The sequence below is a fragment of the Theobroma cacao genome, chromosome 2 (assembly GCF_053813885.1).
Source record: "Theobroma cacao isolate CCN51 chromosome 2, ASM5381388v1, whole genome shotgun sequence".
In the NCBI taxonomy this organism is placed as follows: Eukaryota; Viridiplantae; Streptophyta; class Magnoliopsida; order Malvales; family Malvaceae; genus Theobroma; species Theobroma cacao.
In genome coordinates, this window is record NC_142640.1 from 5,005,307 (window position 1) to 5,021,094 (window position 15,788).

Consider the following 15,788-nt stretch of genomic DNA (forward strand, 5'->3'; position numbering starts at 1 on the left):
TATTTGCTCCAACATGTAGGAATTGGTGACTAAGTCCACCCTTCTTCATTGTCTGTAAAATTCAATTCTGAACAAATAGAAAATTAAAAAAAAAAATAAAAAGAAGGAAGCTTCCCGACACATAAAAAAAACACCTCTCAAGCACAAAACCGAAGTTGTCAATGACATATTAATACAGTTCTAAAACAACTCCAAGATTTAAAATAAAATCCAGCTACAAAATTCTGTGAAGATTGAGCCAAAGCAGCAAGCAAAACCCATCCTACTTAAATAATGAATCTGATGAATAAACTTAAATTCTCTCCGGTAAGTTCAGATTACAAGCCATTGGTAGTTGTCAAACCACCCTTCTTAAGAAGCACCAGGAACAGCAGCCGCAGCATACATGCTTGGGTCCTGATTTGGTGGTGTAGCATAGCCATAACCGTAACCCCCATAGCCTTGCCCTTGATAATATCCTCCATTCCACTGGTTACCAGAATCACCTCTCCACTGTCAAAACCAGTTTTAAGAAGTAAGCTATGATATATAAACAAACAAAAACTTGGATGAGAAGCTAAGCTGAGTTACTCAGGGGAAAACAAACAAAGAAAAACAATTGCAGAAAGGGTGGGGGAAGAAAGGAAGGCTGCATTTCCACCTTTATTAGACTGTAGTATAACTCATGCTATTCTATAAAATATACAATCAAGGGCAAATTAATTAGGACTTAGCAAAGAACTTCCACATTTTACTTTTCATTCTGAAGGACGTGCAGAATATGAAGTAACTTTCTTCTATTCCTTTTCCCCAGCGCCAGATGCGTCAACTGCGTTAGTTCTATTTTAATATAACTCATGCTATTCTATAAAATGATGCAACCAAGGGCAAATTAATTAGGACTTAAAAAAGAACTTCCACTTTTTATTTTTCACTCCAAAGGATGTGTAGAACAAAGAGTAACTTTCTTCTATTCCTTTTCCCCGGCATCAGATGCCTCAAATGCCTGGCTTAGACCTAGGAATTGTACACCCTCCAAGCATTTTTGCTTGCAGGAAGGCAGCATTAGGCCATAAGGGGGTAGCCTACTAAGAATATCGACTTTGGCATAAATTTACCTGCTTGTTTCCTAGACTGCGGCCCCAAGAAAGACGAACAGTCTGCTTGCCTATGGTTGTCCCATTCAAACTCTGGATTGCATCCTCAGCATTCTTCCTAAAAAGAGAACAGAGAATGTGATCATTACATTGCTATGACGATCAGAATTAAATAATAATATAACCATGATACCAACTATCAGAAACCTATCACCCTGCATGACTTAATCTAAAAATGCCCATCAATATTGGGAAGGCCGGTAGAGCTCCAAATCCTTAAAGTAACCACACTTCAACATAAGGTAAGTACAATCTAGTGAAGTAAACATAGGGAGGCACCTGTTTGCAAATTGCACAAACCCACAACCTTTTCCAGGTGGTATTTTTACAGAGATGATGTCACCAAACTGGGAAAAAGGTTGTCTGAGATCATCATCACTAACATCTGAGTCAAGTCCTCCAACAAATATCTGCAGAAACATAACTTCGTTATCAATGCTACATATCAGGGTGAAGATGGGCAAAGGATGCAGAAGGACTCACAGTAGCATTGTTTGAGTCATTATCAGATTGAGAACCTTGGGCCACAGCACCATTTGATCCATGACCACCAGCCAATACCAAAGCTAACAAAAAGGAGAATATAAATATAATGAATTAATTTAATAATTCTTACAAGTTCCTAAATTTAATACAGTGAAATAAGAATTTTACTATTTAGAAATAACTGGCTCATCAGTTATTTATTCAAGTGACAATAGAACATGATGACAAAAACAGGTTTCTTCAAGGAATAAAGAAAATCCTGAGACCTTCATGCACCAAAAAAAAAATTCCAGATGATGAACCATTTTGAAATAGCATAGTTCAAGTTATTAAAATACGCCTCAGATTTAGACTTAATCTTAGAAAGTAATAAAAAGGGGAAAAAAACAGAATACGACTCCTCTGAAATGCCAGTGTTCACTAATGAACAGGATCAGGATGCTCCACTAAGGTCGAAGAGAGGAAGATTTACACAGAAGGCTACCCAAGAATCAATCCCCTCACCCCCACCCTTATTGTGGAAATCATATAGAACCCAAAAAGGGCCCCTATGATTTTTGACACTTCACAATTTTATTTAAAACAAAACCAATTTGGTAAGGATATAATATTAAGATACCTTGTGAAGAATACTGTTGCTGATATCCAGATGCTTTCTTGGGAGTAGCAACACCAATTCTCATAGGTCTACTTGAGCAATACACACCATTCATTTCAGTCATGGCCCTTGACCTTTCATTTTCATCACTGAACCTCACAAAACCGTAACCTTTTGAACGACCAGTATTTGAATCAATAACAACTTTTGCTCCTTTAACAGATTGAAATCTACCAGAAAAGGTTTCATGCAATATCGTATCAGTTACATCCGCAGCCAAATCCCCTACAAATATAGATAGGTCAGAACCAGCATCCGATCGCCTTTCAGTTACACTGAATGAAGCCCAATTCAGACGAAAAGGCTGCTCTGTATTTGGCATTAGAGAGCCATTAAAGCTTTGCAAAACCTTTTCAGCTGCTGCACGTGAGTAAAACTCAATGAAACCATATCCTTCAGACTGACCAGTTTGCTTATTGCGTATAATCTTTACAGAAGAAACCTGGATTTTGAAAGACTAAATGTCAGTAAGCAAGTGTATAAAGATGATGACAAGAAGAACATATTTACTTAGGAGAGCCTGTCATCTGGATAAGTCAAGTAAAATGTTCAAATGATAATGGCATTACACATCAAGAATATAATCTTCAGTGAGCGGCTATCTTCCAAGAAACTACAAGTAATGAAATCCTTTGCCAAAATTTCAAATTTCCATAAATAGTAAAAGATAAATAGTCTTTTTAGCCCCTCCTCCTCCCTGCTTCTTTGCTGCTAGGAATTTTTTCAAGTAACACAAGCCAGGAAAAGAAGAAAGCTTAGATCATGGGTACATGAAAACTTTCTCAGAAATAAATGCCAAGATGAGCTGAGCACTTTCTTTAAGATGGTGTCCATAACTTCACACTAACACATAACCATCTCAGTAACTGCTGAATCCAAATCAAGGGAATTTTTATTTCATGTATTCAGCAATGAGTTATATATGTTAAAGATCTTGTGTTGAACAAAAAAGTTTATACCAAAGGCTTAGAGTAGTACGTGTAGCAAGGGAAAATGCATATTAAGAAAAATTGATTTTGTAATCTGGCCAGCCCTCCTAACACCCAATATGAAAAGATATTGCATTTCTAGTTTTAGAACAACTTGAGTCACTGTTATTGCTTCGGCTTTTATGAACTGTAGATTTTTTATAATTAAATCACTTCCAATTCATGTTAATAAAATGAGATGTGATTTTCAAAAAAGAAAACATGAAATGTGAACTGACTTAACCAAAACCTAATCCTCTAGACAGTGAACACAATGGCATAAATAGACTTTTCACATTTATACAGTACTAATATGATGGCAATTCACAATAGTCTGTTCAGCTTAAAGAAACATTTTTTGTCTTTAAATTAACCAACTTAAATGTTCTTGACAAAAAGTTTAGGACACAAATGTAAATTACCTGCAACATCTACAACTTAATTAAATAACCATTTCTAAATAAATAACCATAATTACATTAACAGATATAAACCACAAACTTAACATTCATTAAATCTTGAAAATGAACTAAACCACAAATCGTCTACAACATACTTCAATGGTTAATTACAGCGCATTTTCCTTTATCCTAACATTGACTAGACCACCATATTTATAAGAAATACTTTCAACTGCGACCCATTTCATATATTCACTTCAATTAATTATTTTTTTAATATAGCATAAACCTCAAACCTTAATTTTCCTTAAACCCCATAAACATGTAAAACCCTCCAAACAAAAAATGACAACGAAGTCACAAAACCAAAAGATTCCTTAAACCACCAAAAAGGATCTAACGTAAGATTCATAACAATTCATATCCATCATATCATGTTAATGGTATTATTGTTTTTTTTACCTCTCCAGTGTGAGAGAAGCAACCATGAAGATAAGTTTCATCCATCCAATGAACAAGGTCACCAACCCAGATCGTTTTAACCTCATCCGTATTAGATCCTTGCTGCTGTTTCTGCAAGTAGCCTTGCTGCTGCTGCTGTTTTTGTTGCTGCTGTTGATATTGTTGGTATTGAAAATGATGATTATTGTAAGGCATGTAATGATGAGGGTACATCATCATCTGCTGCTGCATCATTACCATGGCAGCCGCCGGGTATTGCATGGCTCCCATCCACTGGTTTGGCACCCACTGCGGCGGCTGCTGCAACTGCTGGCTGCCTTGTTGTTGTGGCGGCTGTTGTTGTTTTGAGTTCAGATCAGGACCATTGGTTGACTGCATCTTGATATGTAGATAATATAACCTGATCTGAGACTGGGTTTTCTTTTCTTTCTCTCTCTCCGCTAGTAGGCCAACGAGAGAAAGAAAAAACAAGAGAGAGAGAAGCGTGGGTTAAGGGAATGTAAGCTTATAAAGGGAGGCGGTGGATCTGAGTAATGGGTAAAAATAGTGAGGGCCTCGGTTGCAACGTTGGTGGTTGTTTGCGTGTTTTGTTGCCGTCCCGTGAGTTTTGACAGGGACCCACTCGGCGGTCGTGTGGGGTATCGTGCTGACCTGGACGGGGCAGATGCAACCGGCGGTCCAATTAGACCCTGCTTTTACTAGTGATAAATAATGATTAACTAAGTTAAGGAAAGTTTCCACTTCTTGGATTTGGAAAATATACAAAGACCCAAACTTTCCACATTTATAACAACATAGTAAAAAATTTCCTATTGACTTACATTTCAAGAATTAACAAAGTCAGCCTAGTCGACATGCAGGTGCAGATGTTAACAACAGAAGCTTCATGTTAAAACCAGAAGATTGAAAGCACAAAAAAAGGGAGTTGTTTTTAAGTATACCACATCATTGGAGATGTTATCAGATAAAGGTATCTGTTATTTCTAAAATATCTTAATCTGAATTTTATTATTTGTTAAGATTCATAAACTGTACAAATATTCGATTAACTTGTTAAATTATTATTCGAATTCGTACTTAATTTCGTTATTAAACTGTTGTTTTGTTTTACCTTTTTTAGAAGTAAGGTTTTGACAATAATTTGTGTCTACCTCTAAGCACAAGTACACAAGTTCTTTCTTCAAAAGAAGTAGGTTTTAAGGATTAGCATTGGCCAATATCAAATGTGCTTACTCTTTTTCCATCATATTTGATGTAGTAATTTTTATTCCTTTGTCTGAAGAACCTGAATTTCTATTTATTCTTTAAAAGGCAGATTCCATTTAAAGATTTATTTGATAGCCTAAAAGTGTATTTTTTTTTAAAAAAAAAAAAAAAAAAGGTCTGATAGGTTTTTGGATGTTTAATTTTGGACTCCAACAACCACCCCAAATTTGTTAACCCCCACTTGACCCTTTCTTTATTATTATTGAAAATGAAATCCCATTTAGTAAGGCTAGTGGTAGTGGATTCTCTCATCATTTTGCCTTTCCTGATTTTAGCGCGTACATCTAGTCTGTTAGATGAGATTTATAGAGTGAATCGTTCTATAATTTTGCCTGGAAATGTCAACCGTTGATCATTGGGTGATGAATCGTGGAGTACCAAATTGGAGAGTAGAGGAAGTAAATGAATGAATATACATGGAAAAGACAAAGCACCGTTTTTGTTCACATTTGGGAATGAAATAAATTTGACGAGTTGGTGGGTCAAAAGGAAGGTGGCGTCTGTGGGCTGTAAACAAAACGGGGAAAGCGTGTGTCACGGTTTTTGCCAGTTAATGCTTTAGGCCCTGGAGGCTGGAACCTGGAACTTTCAACTTTGACACAATCTTTTTCTCTTTTGGGGTTCGGACGCCACGCACGTACCCACTCTTTCTTTCCTCGTGCTAATCCAGTCTAGGGCTTTCATTGGTCTTGCCTGGCCTGGCAAATGATGCTAGTAAGACAGCACGTCTTGCCAGTATAGCCGTGAGAGCGACAGAGCAACAACCATTGAAGCAAAGCTGTTGCAAAGCATTTTAGTTGGCTGAAAACACCACCCCTCTCTCCCACTTGCACTATTTGCCAATAGCAACAACTGCACTAAACATCAACAATCCTCAAACTGATTCGTTTCTGCCTTTTCATGTGGATCTACTCCACCTGTAATGTAATCCCAGTGATACACTGTCGTACATACATGACATCTACGATATATAGAAGTATTACTACGTGAGTTATAGAGAAAATTAAAAAGCATTTTATAAAAGGAGGATGACATGAGTAATAAATAAGCTTTTCTTAAACATTCATCACAATAATCAATATTATCTGCAAGAACTGGAAGAGAAAAATGAGAGCACATCAATTTAAATTTATCTATTAGTATACTCAATAAATGGACGGACATGAGCATATACATGGCAAAAAGGCAATTTTCTCCTTTGATTGTCATAAATACAGCAGAGTTTCTCTGTTAAGGTAAAGCGAGAGAAAAACAAGAGGGGGAAAAAGAATGAATAGAATACTAGTTGTGAGGTTTAAGGGGGAAAAAATCAGGTTTCTAAGAAGTTGAAAGCAAAATGAGCATGCTGTAGCCAAAATTCCAACAGGGTAGCTTGACAGGTTCTCTGTTGGCTCTTGCAATGATACAAACAGAAAATAAGGAGAAAAAGGGTCAATAGTAGAATGTACATCAGGCCAGTGCTTCACTTCCTGTAATCTCCATAAAGGTAATTTTCATACTGCGTTCCTTTGATTGCCTTTTGTACATCATCCCAATTCTGAATGTGATTGGACAATGATCCCTTGTGTATCTTTACCTGACGACTCCTTAACTCCATCCTTGGAACCTTTAGGAATTCTTGAACCTCTACTAATTTCTGCGAGATGAACAGAATTAACTATCTTAAAAACCAACACTTGGATAAAAAATACCTTAACCAGAGCAAACGATGAGCTTTCTATAAAATTTTCTTTTTCTTACAGTACGGTTCTTTACTACATCCTCATAGTAAAGAATGATGTGCCGGGTGCTTTTGAAGTACTCCAAAGCCTTTTTAGTTGTCTCTTCCACCTGCCTTAGATTTGGAACAAGCAAGGTTGCATTGACTGCAGGCTTGTACCTAGCAAGTATCTCAGCCTGAAATCATTACATGAGTTAAAATTTTTGGATATGTGAGTTGAAGAGAGAGAGAGAGACAGGGAAGGAGAGGGATGGAAACCTCATGAGGTGAATGAACATGAGACTTGTGGGTTCCATTTAATAGCTTAGCATCCCGATCATAAGAATTTGCTAGTATTGAAATCATCCTGCGCAACAGATTCCTTCTAAAGAGAAAAATGGCTGAAACACCCCGAGTATTAAAGTATTCCACTATTTCTTTATGATGCTGCATCAAGCCCTGCAGTAAAGGATATGATCATCAATACAACAAAGACCAGCATAATCACATATTCATATTACCAATTCCACACTTAGAGCAATGTGTGTTGACAAAATACCACCTTTATAAATTGTTCCAAAATATAGGAAGCTGTATTCGTTAATGAATATTTCATCACAGCCATTGTTCTCAAATCATGAAGAAGACATTTATCTCAAGGGCTTACAGATCTTCATAGGCAAGTTCTAAAGAAATATGACCTCATTGAGGCCATTAAATACATGTTCTCTTGAGTCCCCCAAATCAGCCAATAAGGGGATAATCTCCCGGTTAATATACATCTTTTTCCACTTGTAAATGCAGGTTTCAACTACTTTAGTCCCTCACAAACGCATACGCTGCCATCTCATCTTTCCCCTGCTTTTATTTGTTGCCAGAAACTTATCTCCTGTTTCATTTTCAAAGTTTTCTTAGGTCTCTGACTAAATTCATTCAATGACATATAAAACTGATATCTGTTCACCATTAATGTATGGGTGAATATTTACCGATAATTGTGCTTCTCCTTAAAAAATGAATGGAACCTAAGTAGCTACATCTAATAATGAAACTTTTATCAACAAGCAGTAAAGATTATCTATTCAATTCCAATCTCTCCTGTCTCTTCTAAAGGCAAGGCCTTGAATTTCCTCCACTTCCCTAAATGGACACCCTACCATTTCATGAAAGGAAGGTCACCTCTGGTCTAAATTCTATAGCTCCCTCTTCTACTATCCTGCTGGGAAAGAAAATATCTAGAAAGCTTGACATGATCCTTAAGGTCATCAAATATGTTAGGAGCCTAGAAGAGACATTGCGTTTGTCTCCAGTTTACCCCCTTAACTCATGAACTAGAAGAAACACGTGAAGAGAAAGAAACTCCAAGAACTTATGCAAGAGCTCTCTGCTCTTTAGTGATCCACTTAAGAATTATTTACTGAATTATTATCAGCAATGTGACAGTTATTCAGAAATCCATAGGCTGGGTTAAGAATATAAGGTTGGTGGTATTCTGGAATGGTGGCAAAATCAACAGGATGTAGGGTTGTTTTGTGGGGAAACATGCTAGGATGGTCATGGAATTAATTTTTTGGCATTAGGGGATTAGGTTTATGGTTACAGGGTAAATGCATCTGGTTGCTATGAGAATTACATAAAAAAGTGGATCTTGAATTAAAGATAATGGATAATTTCAAATGTCATTTAGAAAAAAAATGAAAGAGAATGAGATCACGAGTTCACAACCATGCCTCCAGAAACCAACCAATCCACAAGTTGCATTCACCAAAATATTAAAAGCACATGCATATTCATAATATAAAGGACGTTATTCCTGGTTTCTTTCTGCTTTGTCTTTGATCAACTGATTGTAGAGTTTGCTTCAGCACACTATATTAGCCATTGCTAATATGACTCTAGTTGGTATAGCTAAGGCTCTGCATGGCAGATAGAGTGAAACATTTAGTTTACGAGGCTACTCAATTCCTGTTCAAAGTCTCATAAGGGAAAGAATATAATAGATTTCACTAAGACCAAAGATTGCTGCTATAGCCATATTAGCTAAATTGCAGTTCAACTCAAGCAATTACATTTCTGCCATGAGATGCTCACCTGATTAAGCATCCACTTCAAGCCAACTGCAGCGGTGCACTCATTTTTTGAGGCACTACTCAACCAGTCTAAATTATAAACTTTGTCCAGAGTCTCAAAAATCGAAGACACATTACTCCTCCTAACTTTGACAGAAAATATCTCCCCATTTGAGCTTATGTTAGTATGATTGTTCAATAACGTCTCAAACCATCCACTCCCAGATCTCTGCATTGACATTATGGCAAAATACCGGACAGGATGGCATGCACATTCAGCCCTGATCACGCACAACAAATCCCATAATTAAATCTTAAAACTAAAACCAAACTCACAAGCAACAAAATCATTTTGTTACCTGCTATAAGTTTTGGGGTTTGGATAGTGTACGTAAGAAATTTCCCATGGCTGAATATTAGGTTCAGGACACGGCTTTTGAATCACCCCAATATTCAAAAACTCAGTGGTGCTGCCAGTGCTTATCTGCTTCAGACAAATCGAGCATATATACACACCACAAACCATTACAACCAACAATACAACCATCCTCAACAACAGTGGAGACTTCTTTGGCGCCTTTAGGATGAAAGAATCCTGAAATTTAATGAATTAACGAGGTATTAAAAACAAATTAAACCACAAAAAAGGATCACTTGGGTATTGATAATCCATAAAATGGAGCTCTGTGAAAGATAGGATGTGGGTATCTGCTATAGGACCAAACCCTTATCTGATTTAGCTAGAAAATCTCAGCTCTGGGTTGAATAAGACATTACCTATTTAATTTAATATATATTTAGCATTAATTAATTAATCAATCATATTTAACGTATAAAAAAAACAAACCAACATGCACATTATAATCAAAAAAACACATCTTTCATGAAAATGATATCTGGGTGTTGCTTCTATCTCCATGAAGTGATAAAAGCAAACAAACCCCCTAAAAACATGGGTCAAAAACAAAGATCCTTTTCTCTTTTTTTACAGGAAACCCAGATCAGAGTGTTCACATGATAATAGAAAATACAAAAAATTAATAACAGCATCTTCAATCTCACTCCAGATAACGACAATGGAACCAACTAAACATACCAACAAAAAAAAAACTGACCTTAATGAAGAAACAGAGATCGTCGGCCATGGCTTTGAAAGCTCAAAAAGTAAGGTAATCAAAAGGCATTGGCAACTCCTTTGTCTATGGGTTTTCTTTTTTTTTTTTCTTTTTCTTTTTTCACTCAAAGAGAGAAAAAGAAGCTTTTAATTTTCTCTCGTTACTTTCATAGTATCACTCATCATCAATTTAATCCCAAATTTTTTTAAAAGGAAAGCAAAATAATAGAGAGATAAAGAAAAATGAAGGTTATTGTCCCCAAGAACAAAATGATTAGCTCTTTCTTCCCAAATACCGTTGATGAAGAAGGCCCTGCCCTCTGTTTTTTCGCTTTTGCTTCATTTTAACGGATCTCTCTCGTGTAATCTGAACTCTAAAAATGTACCCGGGTAGTGTGAATGTACGGACTCGAAGCCTCGAACGATACCAGACGACGTCGTTGCATGGACGAATTCCCCGATGTTCCTGCTTATGCATACCTGTGGGGATCATGACTTTTTTAAATCTCTATTTATTTAAATATGTTAACGGATTTATGCTTTTGCTAGCCCACTTTTAATAATAATAATCTTACTTTATGATAAAAGATTTATTATTTTAATAATGTTGCTAGAGCTAATGATTTGGATTATCAAAAGCAGATTTTTACCTTTCTTACCAACCTTGTGAGTCCCACACGGTTTACCCTTTTTACTTTTCCTTCTATTTTTTTTAATCTAAAATATGTCTCCTTAACAATGTTTTGTTCAAACTTGACTTGTTCTATCGAATTTAATTTGTTTCTGTAAATACATACATTTCAATGGGAATACATCAAGATGCAAGATTCTTGCCTTTTTTTTTTTTTGGTTAGACTTCCTCAAATATTCTAAAAACAGATTTTCTTTCCCTAAATTACTGACCTATTCACATTCTTTGCTATAGTTTCCCTTTTTGACAAATAATAAAATAAATAAATATCACTTTCCTTTTAATTTTTAGTTATAGTAAAATATTACCACATCTATGTGTAAGTCAACAGCTTCCATGTAAATTTAGAAATTATAGTAAGTGGGTGTAATAATCCTAGAATTAAATTCAATATACGGTACTATTGAACTTGATTATATCATTCTAGTATACATATTGTTAGAACATATGACTGAAAAATTGTAAATGTTAGAAAATGGCTTTAAAACGTGTATTTATGTTACTTTTTTAAAGTTTCATTCATCCTCACCAATTATATATTTAAATGTATAAAAAGATTTCAAGTGATAAACTTTGAGATACAATGAAACTTAATAAGTAATTTTATTTTGTATTGACAAAATCAATTTATTGAGTACTCACCGACGTATGATAAGATTATCAAATTCTTATAAATTTTTTACAACAAAATAATATAGAAAGAATCTAAAAAAATTTGAAGAAGGTGAAAAGAGTGATTGTAAATTTTTTTATTAGTCTATTTTTTAAAAAACAAAAAAAGTTTATTTATAGAGAAATATACATCTTTATACATACATAGTTTTTTGAATAAACATAATTTTTGAATAGTCAATAGATTTTCTTCCTTTCGTTCTTTCACTATGGAAATGTCAAACACATATTATAATAACAGTTTTTGCATTTATTAAAACTTTGAGACTGATTCACGAAGAAATTACTTCTCTTTTTCCTTTTCACAAATTTAGGTTTGCTTGGGACGTTAAAGTAAAAAGTATCTAATGTAGTAAAAATGAGAACAGTCCATATTGTACTTTACAGTAACTGAAATTTATTTGTAAAAAAAAAAAACTTTTATAACGCACACTATAATATAATCAAATCATTGTTTTGTACCTAATTTATTTTAAGGGGAACCATGATAGATTTGCCGGCCACAGCAACCATAATCGTTATGAGAGGCTTGCTTTCCAAATCAGCAACATTGGGAAATCTGATTTCTTTTCTGTTGTTTTTGTTTAGTCCCACTGCCATGGCCAAAACTGGGAGATTCCATTCGAAGATATACAAATACAAAAGGAACTTTCATTTTCTTTCTAAATTATTAAACCCAACTTGTTCTTCATTTTTTTTTTTTTTGTTGATAGTCATGTTGCTGTCATATCTTTCGTATTTTCAAAGTTTCGATTGTTCGTGAATGAGCCTCCAATCTGTTGAACCATTCAAACGAGAGAGAAAAGGCACAAGAAGGATCTATTTAGGGTGTGAATGAAAGAAAAATGGAGCTAGTGTGAAGGGGACGAATTTGATCTGAAATTGTAGGACCCGAATCTGAAATTTTTCTTCTATATTACATTGAATGAATGATGAAGTTTGCTCCCTTTTTTTGTAGATCCCCAAGCCCTGTTACTCGATTCATCTCTTCACTACCTTTTACTTACTAGTATTTTACTTTTGTAAAATAATAAAAGAAAATTGTATTTTATGGGATCATTGTTAAGCATTGCATCAGAAACTCAAAGTCAGTGAAACAAAGGTCAACAAGATTAAGGATAAATTCAACTTTACGCTCTTTATAAATTTAAATTTTTTAAATGAGATTTCATTTCATATTAGTATCTTTTTGAATCTCTTTTCTTTTAATTCTGTTCAATAAAATTATCAAAATATTTTTTAATCTAAAATTATTTTATTTATCCATATTTAAAAATATTTTTATAATCTTATTTCACCAAATTAATAACCTAATCTCTTAAGAGAGTATAAGTTATCCATGTTACTATGTATTGTTAATTGATTATATATATATATATATATATTGTCTGTTTTTTTATCTTATCTACTCCATAAGTCCGATCAAATAGAATATCTATGCTATTATGTATTGTTAATTGAATATATATATATATATATATATATAGTGTCTGCTTTTTTATCTTATTTACTTCATGAATTTTGAAAAAAAATTTAAAAAATTATTTTTTAAAAACAAAATTAAAAAAAAAAACTTTAGGAGAAATTCCATAAGATCTTTCTCTTTTTTAAAAAATCATGTCTTTTTTTATTCGAAAAATGTTATAATTTTAATATTACTATTTATAATCATCTTAACCAAACAGATTATTTTTAAAAATTTTATAAAAATAAAATTATCAAATAATTTTAATTTAATTTTAATAATTATTTTTATTTCATAAAAATTTTATAATAACTTTTAAATTAAAAAAAATCAAGTCAAACAAGCTCATAAACCTTATTTTAAAATAAAAACTTTTGAGTCCTATTGGCCATAGAAAATTGTTAAGACATCATGGCTAATCTGCGCAACTTCGCTTTGGCACTTTCGTCCGCATTTGGTGACAATAAAATTCAGTTAAAAGGTGCAAATTTAGGTCACACGTCTTAAACGATTTAATAAATATTGGCCCTAGCTATATTAAATATTTACATCAATGTACGCGCATTGGGAAGCACACATTAAAGCCAAATCACTTGTTGCTCGTTTTTCAAACGTACCAAAAAATATACGTATGTATGTAAAAACAAGACAATTTTACTTTATTGTTTGTATTTTCAATTCAGGATATGAAATTTCAGAAATATAAGAATCGACTTTGGTTTATACAAATATATTTGAGAGGCAAATTAATTTGATTAAGGAATATTTTGTTTCCATTAGCACTATTAATACGCCTTGTATATGTTCGACTAGCTATAGCCACCGTTTTATACTAACTAGAATTTGGTACATTCATTCTCTAATATCAGATTACATAATAAATTGTAATACTTTTTTATCTCCAAAAATACTAGAAATTAAAATTTTAAATTCTAATCATAACGACATCCTTTTAGAGGCACTGCATGTAATTAATTAATATTTAATTTATGTCTAATATGTTATTTTGTTGACTATTTCTTTTATCTCATTAAAGTATATTACATGATTTCGTATATTATAAATTGATAATTATAATGATGAAATGATCAGCTTTAATTAGTTTGTCAAATGTATTGATTGACTTATAGGTAAATCACATGAATCCAAAATCCTTATTAGTTATATGCAAACGAATATTAGATTTAATTTTTGATAAACTTTTACACGATTGAATTAAATTAATATATATTAATTGGTTGTTAAATTACAATAATTAAACAAATATAAAGAAATACTTAACTATTTACTACTTCTATTTAAATTTTTTAATATTTTAAAATATATATACATATATATATATATATATCAATTGGATACAATTTTTCTCATATGTTAAATAAAGAAAAAAATGCAACTTGATGACAAGGGATTCGATATTTTTCCAATGAACGGAAAACGACGTCGAGTAGAAAATGAATCCCCACCAGCCCGCCGACCTTGCCATCCAATGGTAGAGTCTCCATGACTTTCAGCTCTATGAGACTATGACTATTATCATTAACCTCTATATTTAGAACCACGCCCTTGCAAATTTAGGGGACCAAAACCGGCCATTTCCTCAGCGCCAGATATCGTTTTCTATCACCCACCTTTCTTCCAATATTTTGCCAATGGATTCATTCACCGACAATGAGATAATCCGTGATTGTCCGCCTTTCTTCAAAGTATACAAAGATGGGCGTGTAGAGAGGTACACAGTCACGACGCCTGCTCCCGAAGGCATAGACCCAAAGACCGGAGTCCAATCTAAAGATGTGGTGGTTTCACCAGGCGTCAAGGCCAGGATTTTCATGCCACAAACCAGAAGCCCGGGTAAGAAGCTTCCCCTCCTTGTCCACTACCATGGCGGTGGATTTTCCATAGGATCGGCCCTCGACACTGTCACCCAAAAGTTGCTCACGCCACTAGTAGTACAAGCCAATATCATCGCCATTTCGATTGATTACAGGTTAGCCCCCGAGTACCTTCTACCAATTGCGTACGATGATTCATGGGCTGGGCTACAATGGGTTGCTTCTCATGCAAATGGACAAGGGCCCGAACCGTGGCTTAATGAGAATGCAGATCTGGGGCGGGTTTTCTTGATGGGTGAAAGTGCCGGAGCCACCATTGCTCACTATGTTGCAGTCCAAGCTGGTGCTACCAAACTGGTTGGCTTAAAAATCATAGGGACCCTTATTGTACATCCATTTTTCGGCAGTAAAGAGCCTGATGACATATACAAGTACGTTTGCCCAACAAGTCCCGGCTTCGACCAAGACCCGAAACTGAACCCGGCTGTGGATCCGAACCTGAAGCAAATGGCATCTGATAGGGTAATCGTCATGGTAGCAGAGAAAGATGGATTGAGAAGTAGAGGAGAGCTTTACTATGAAACTTTGGTCAAGAGTGGGTGGGGAGGAAGTGTTGAATTTGATGAGTCAAAAGGAGAGGATCATTGCTTCCATGTTTTACATGACAATGGCAAGGCTGAGGTCTTGAAGAAAAAGATAGTTGATTTTATAAAGAAAGATTAAGATTCTTTTCAGGTGATCGATCCATTATAATTTTACTTAATTTATAGCTCCATGCTTACTTTACTATCAAGCCCGCTGCTCCTCTAATTTGCAAGATAGTCGTCTCTCTCTTTGAAGAGATATTGGAAACCCTTTTGGAACAG

At 34.4% G+C, this 15,788-nt stretch overlaps 2 protein-coding genes and 1 pseudogene across 2 annotated transcripts; 1 reads left to right on the forward strand and 2 right to left on the reverse strand.

The window, feature by feature from the left end:
* Positions 1 to 118: 118 nt before the first annotated feature.
* Positions 119 to 4,658, reverse strand: RBP47B (RNA-binding protein 47B). Its single transcript, XM_007042315.3, has 6 exons — positions 4,112 to 4,658; positions 2,242 to 2,722; positions 1,620 to 1,702; positions 1,416 to 1,546; positions 1,098 to 1,194; positions 119 to 492 (listed from the first exon to the last, which is right to left on the reverse strand). The coding sequence occupies exons 1-6, from the start codon at positions 4,487 to 4,489 to the stop codon at positions 352 to 354; spliced, it is 1,311 nt and encodes a 436-aa protein (XP_007042377.3). The 5' UTR covers positions 4,490 to 4,658; the 3' UTR covers positions 119 to 351.
* Positions 4,659 to 6,548: 1,890 nt separating this feature from the next.
* On the reverse strand, positions 6,549 to 10,691 carry LOC18607906 (P-loop containing nucleoside triphosphate hydrolases superfamily protein). Its single transcript, XM_007042316.3, has 6 exons — positions 10,261 to 10,691; positions 9,505 to 9,740; positions 9,168 to 9,426; positions 7,356 to 7,535; positions 7,118 to 7,273; positions 6,549 to 7,013 (listed from the first exon to the last, which is right to left on the reverse strand). The coding sequence occupies exons 1-6, from the start codon at positions 10,288 to 10,290 to the stop codon at positions 6,840 to 6,842; spliced, it is 1,035 nt and encodes a 344-aa protein (XP_007042378.2). The 5' UTR covers positions 10,291 to 10,691; the 3' UTR covers positions 6,549 to 6,839.
* Positions 10,692 to 14,636: 3,945 nt separating this feature from the next.
* On the forward strand, positions 14,637 to 15,656 carry LOC18607907 (2-hydroxyisoflavanone dehydratase pseudogene; annotated as a pseudogene).
* Positions 15,657 to 15,788: the final 132 nt, after the last annotated feature.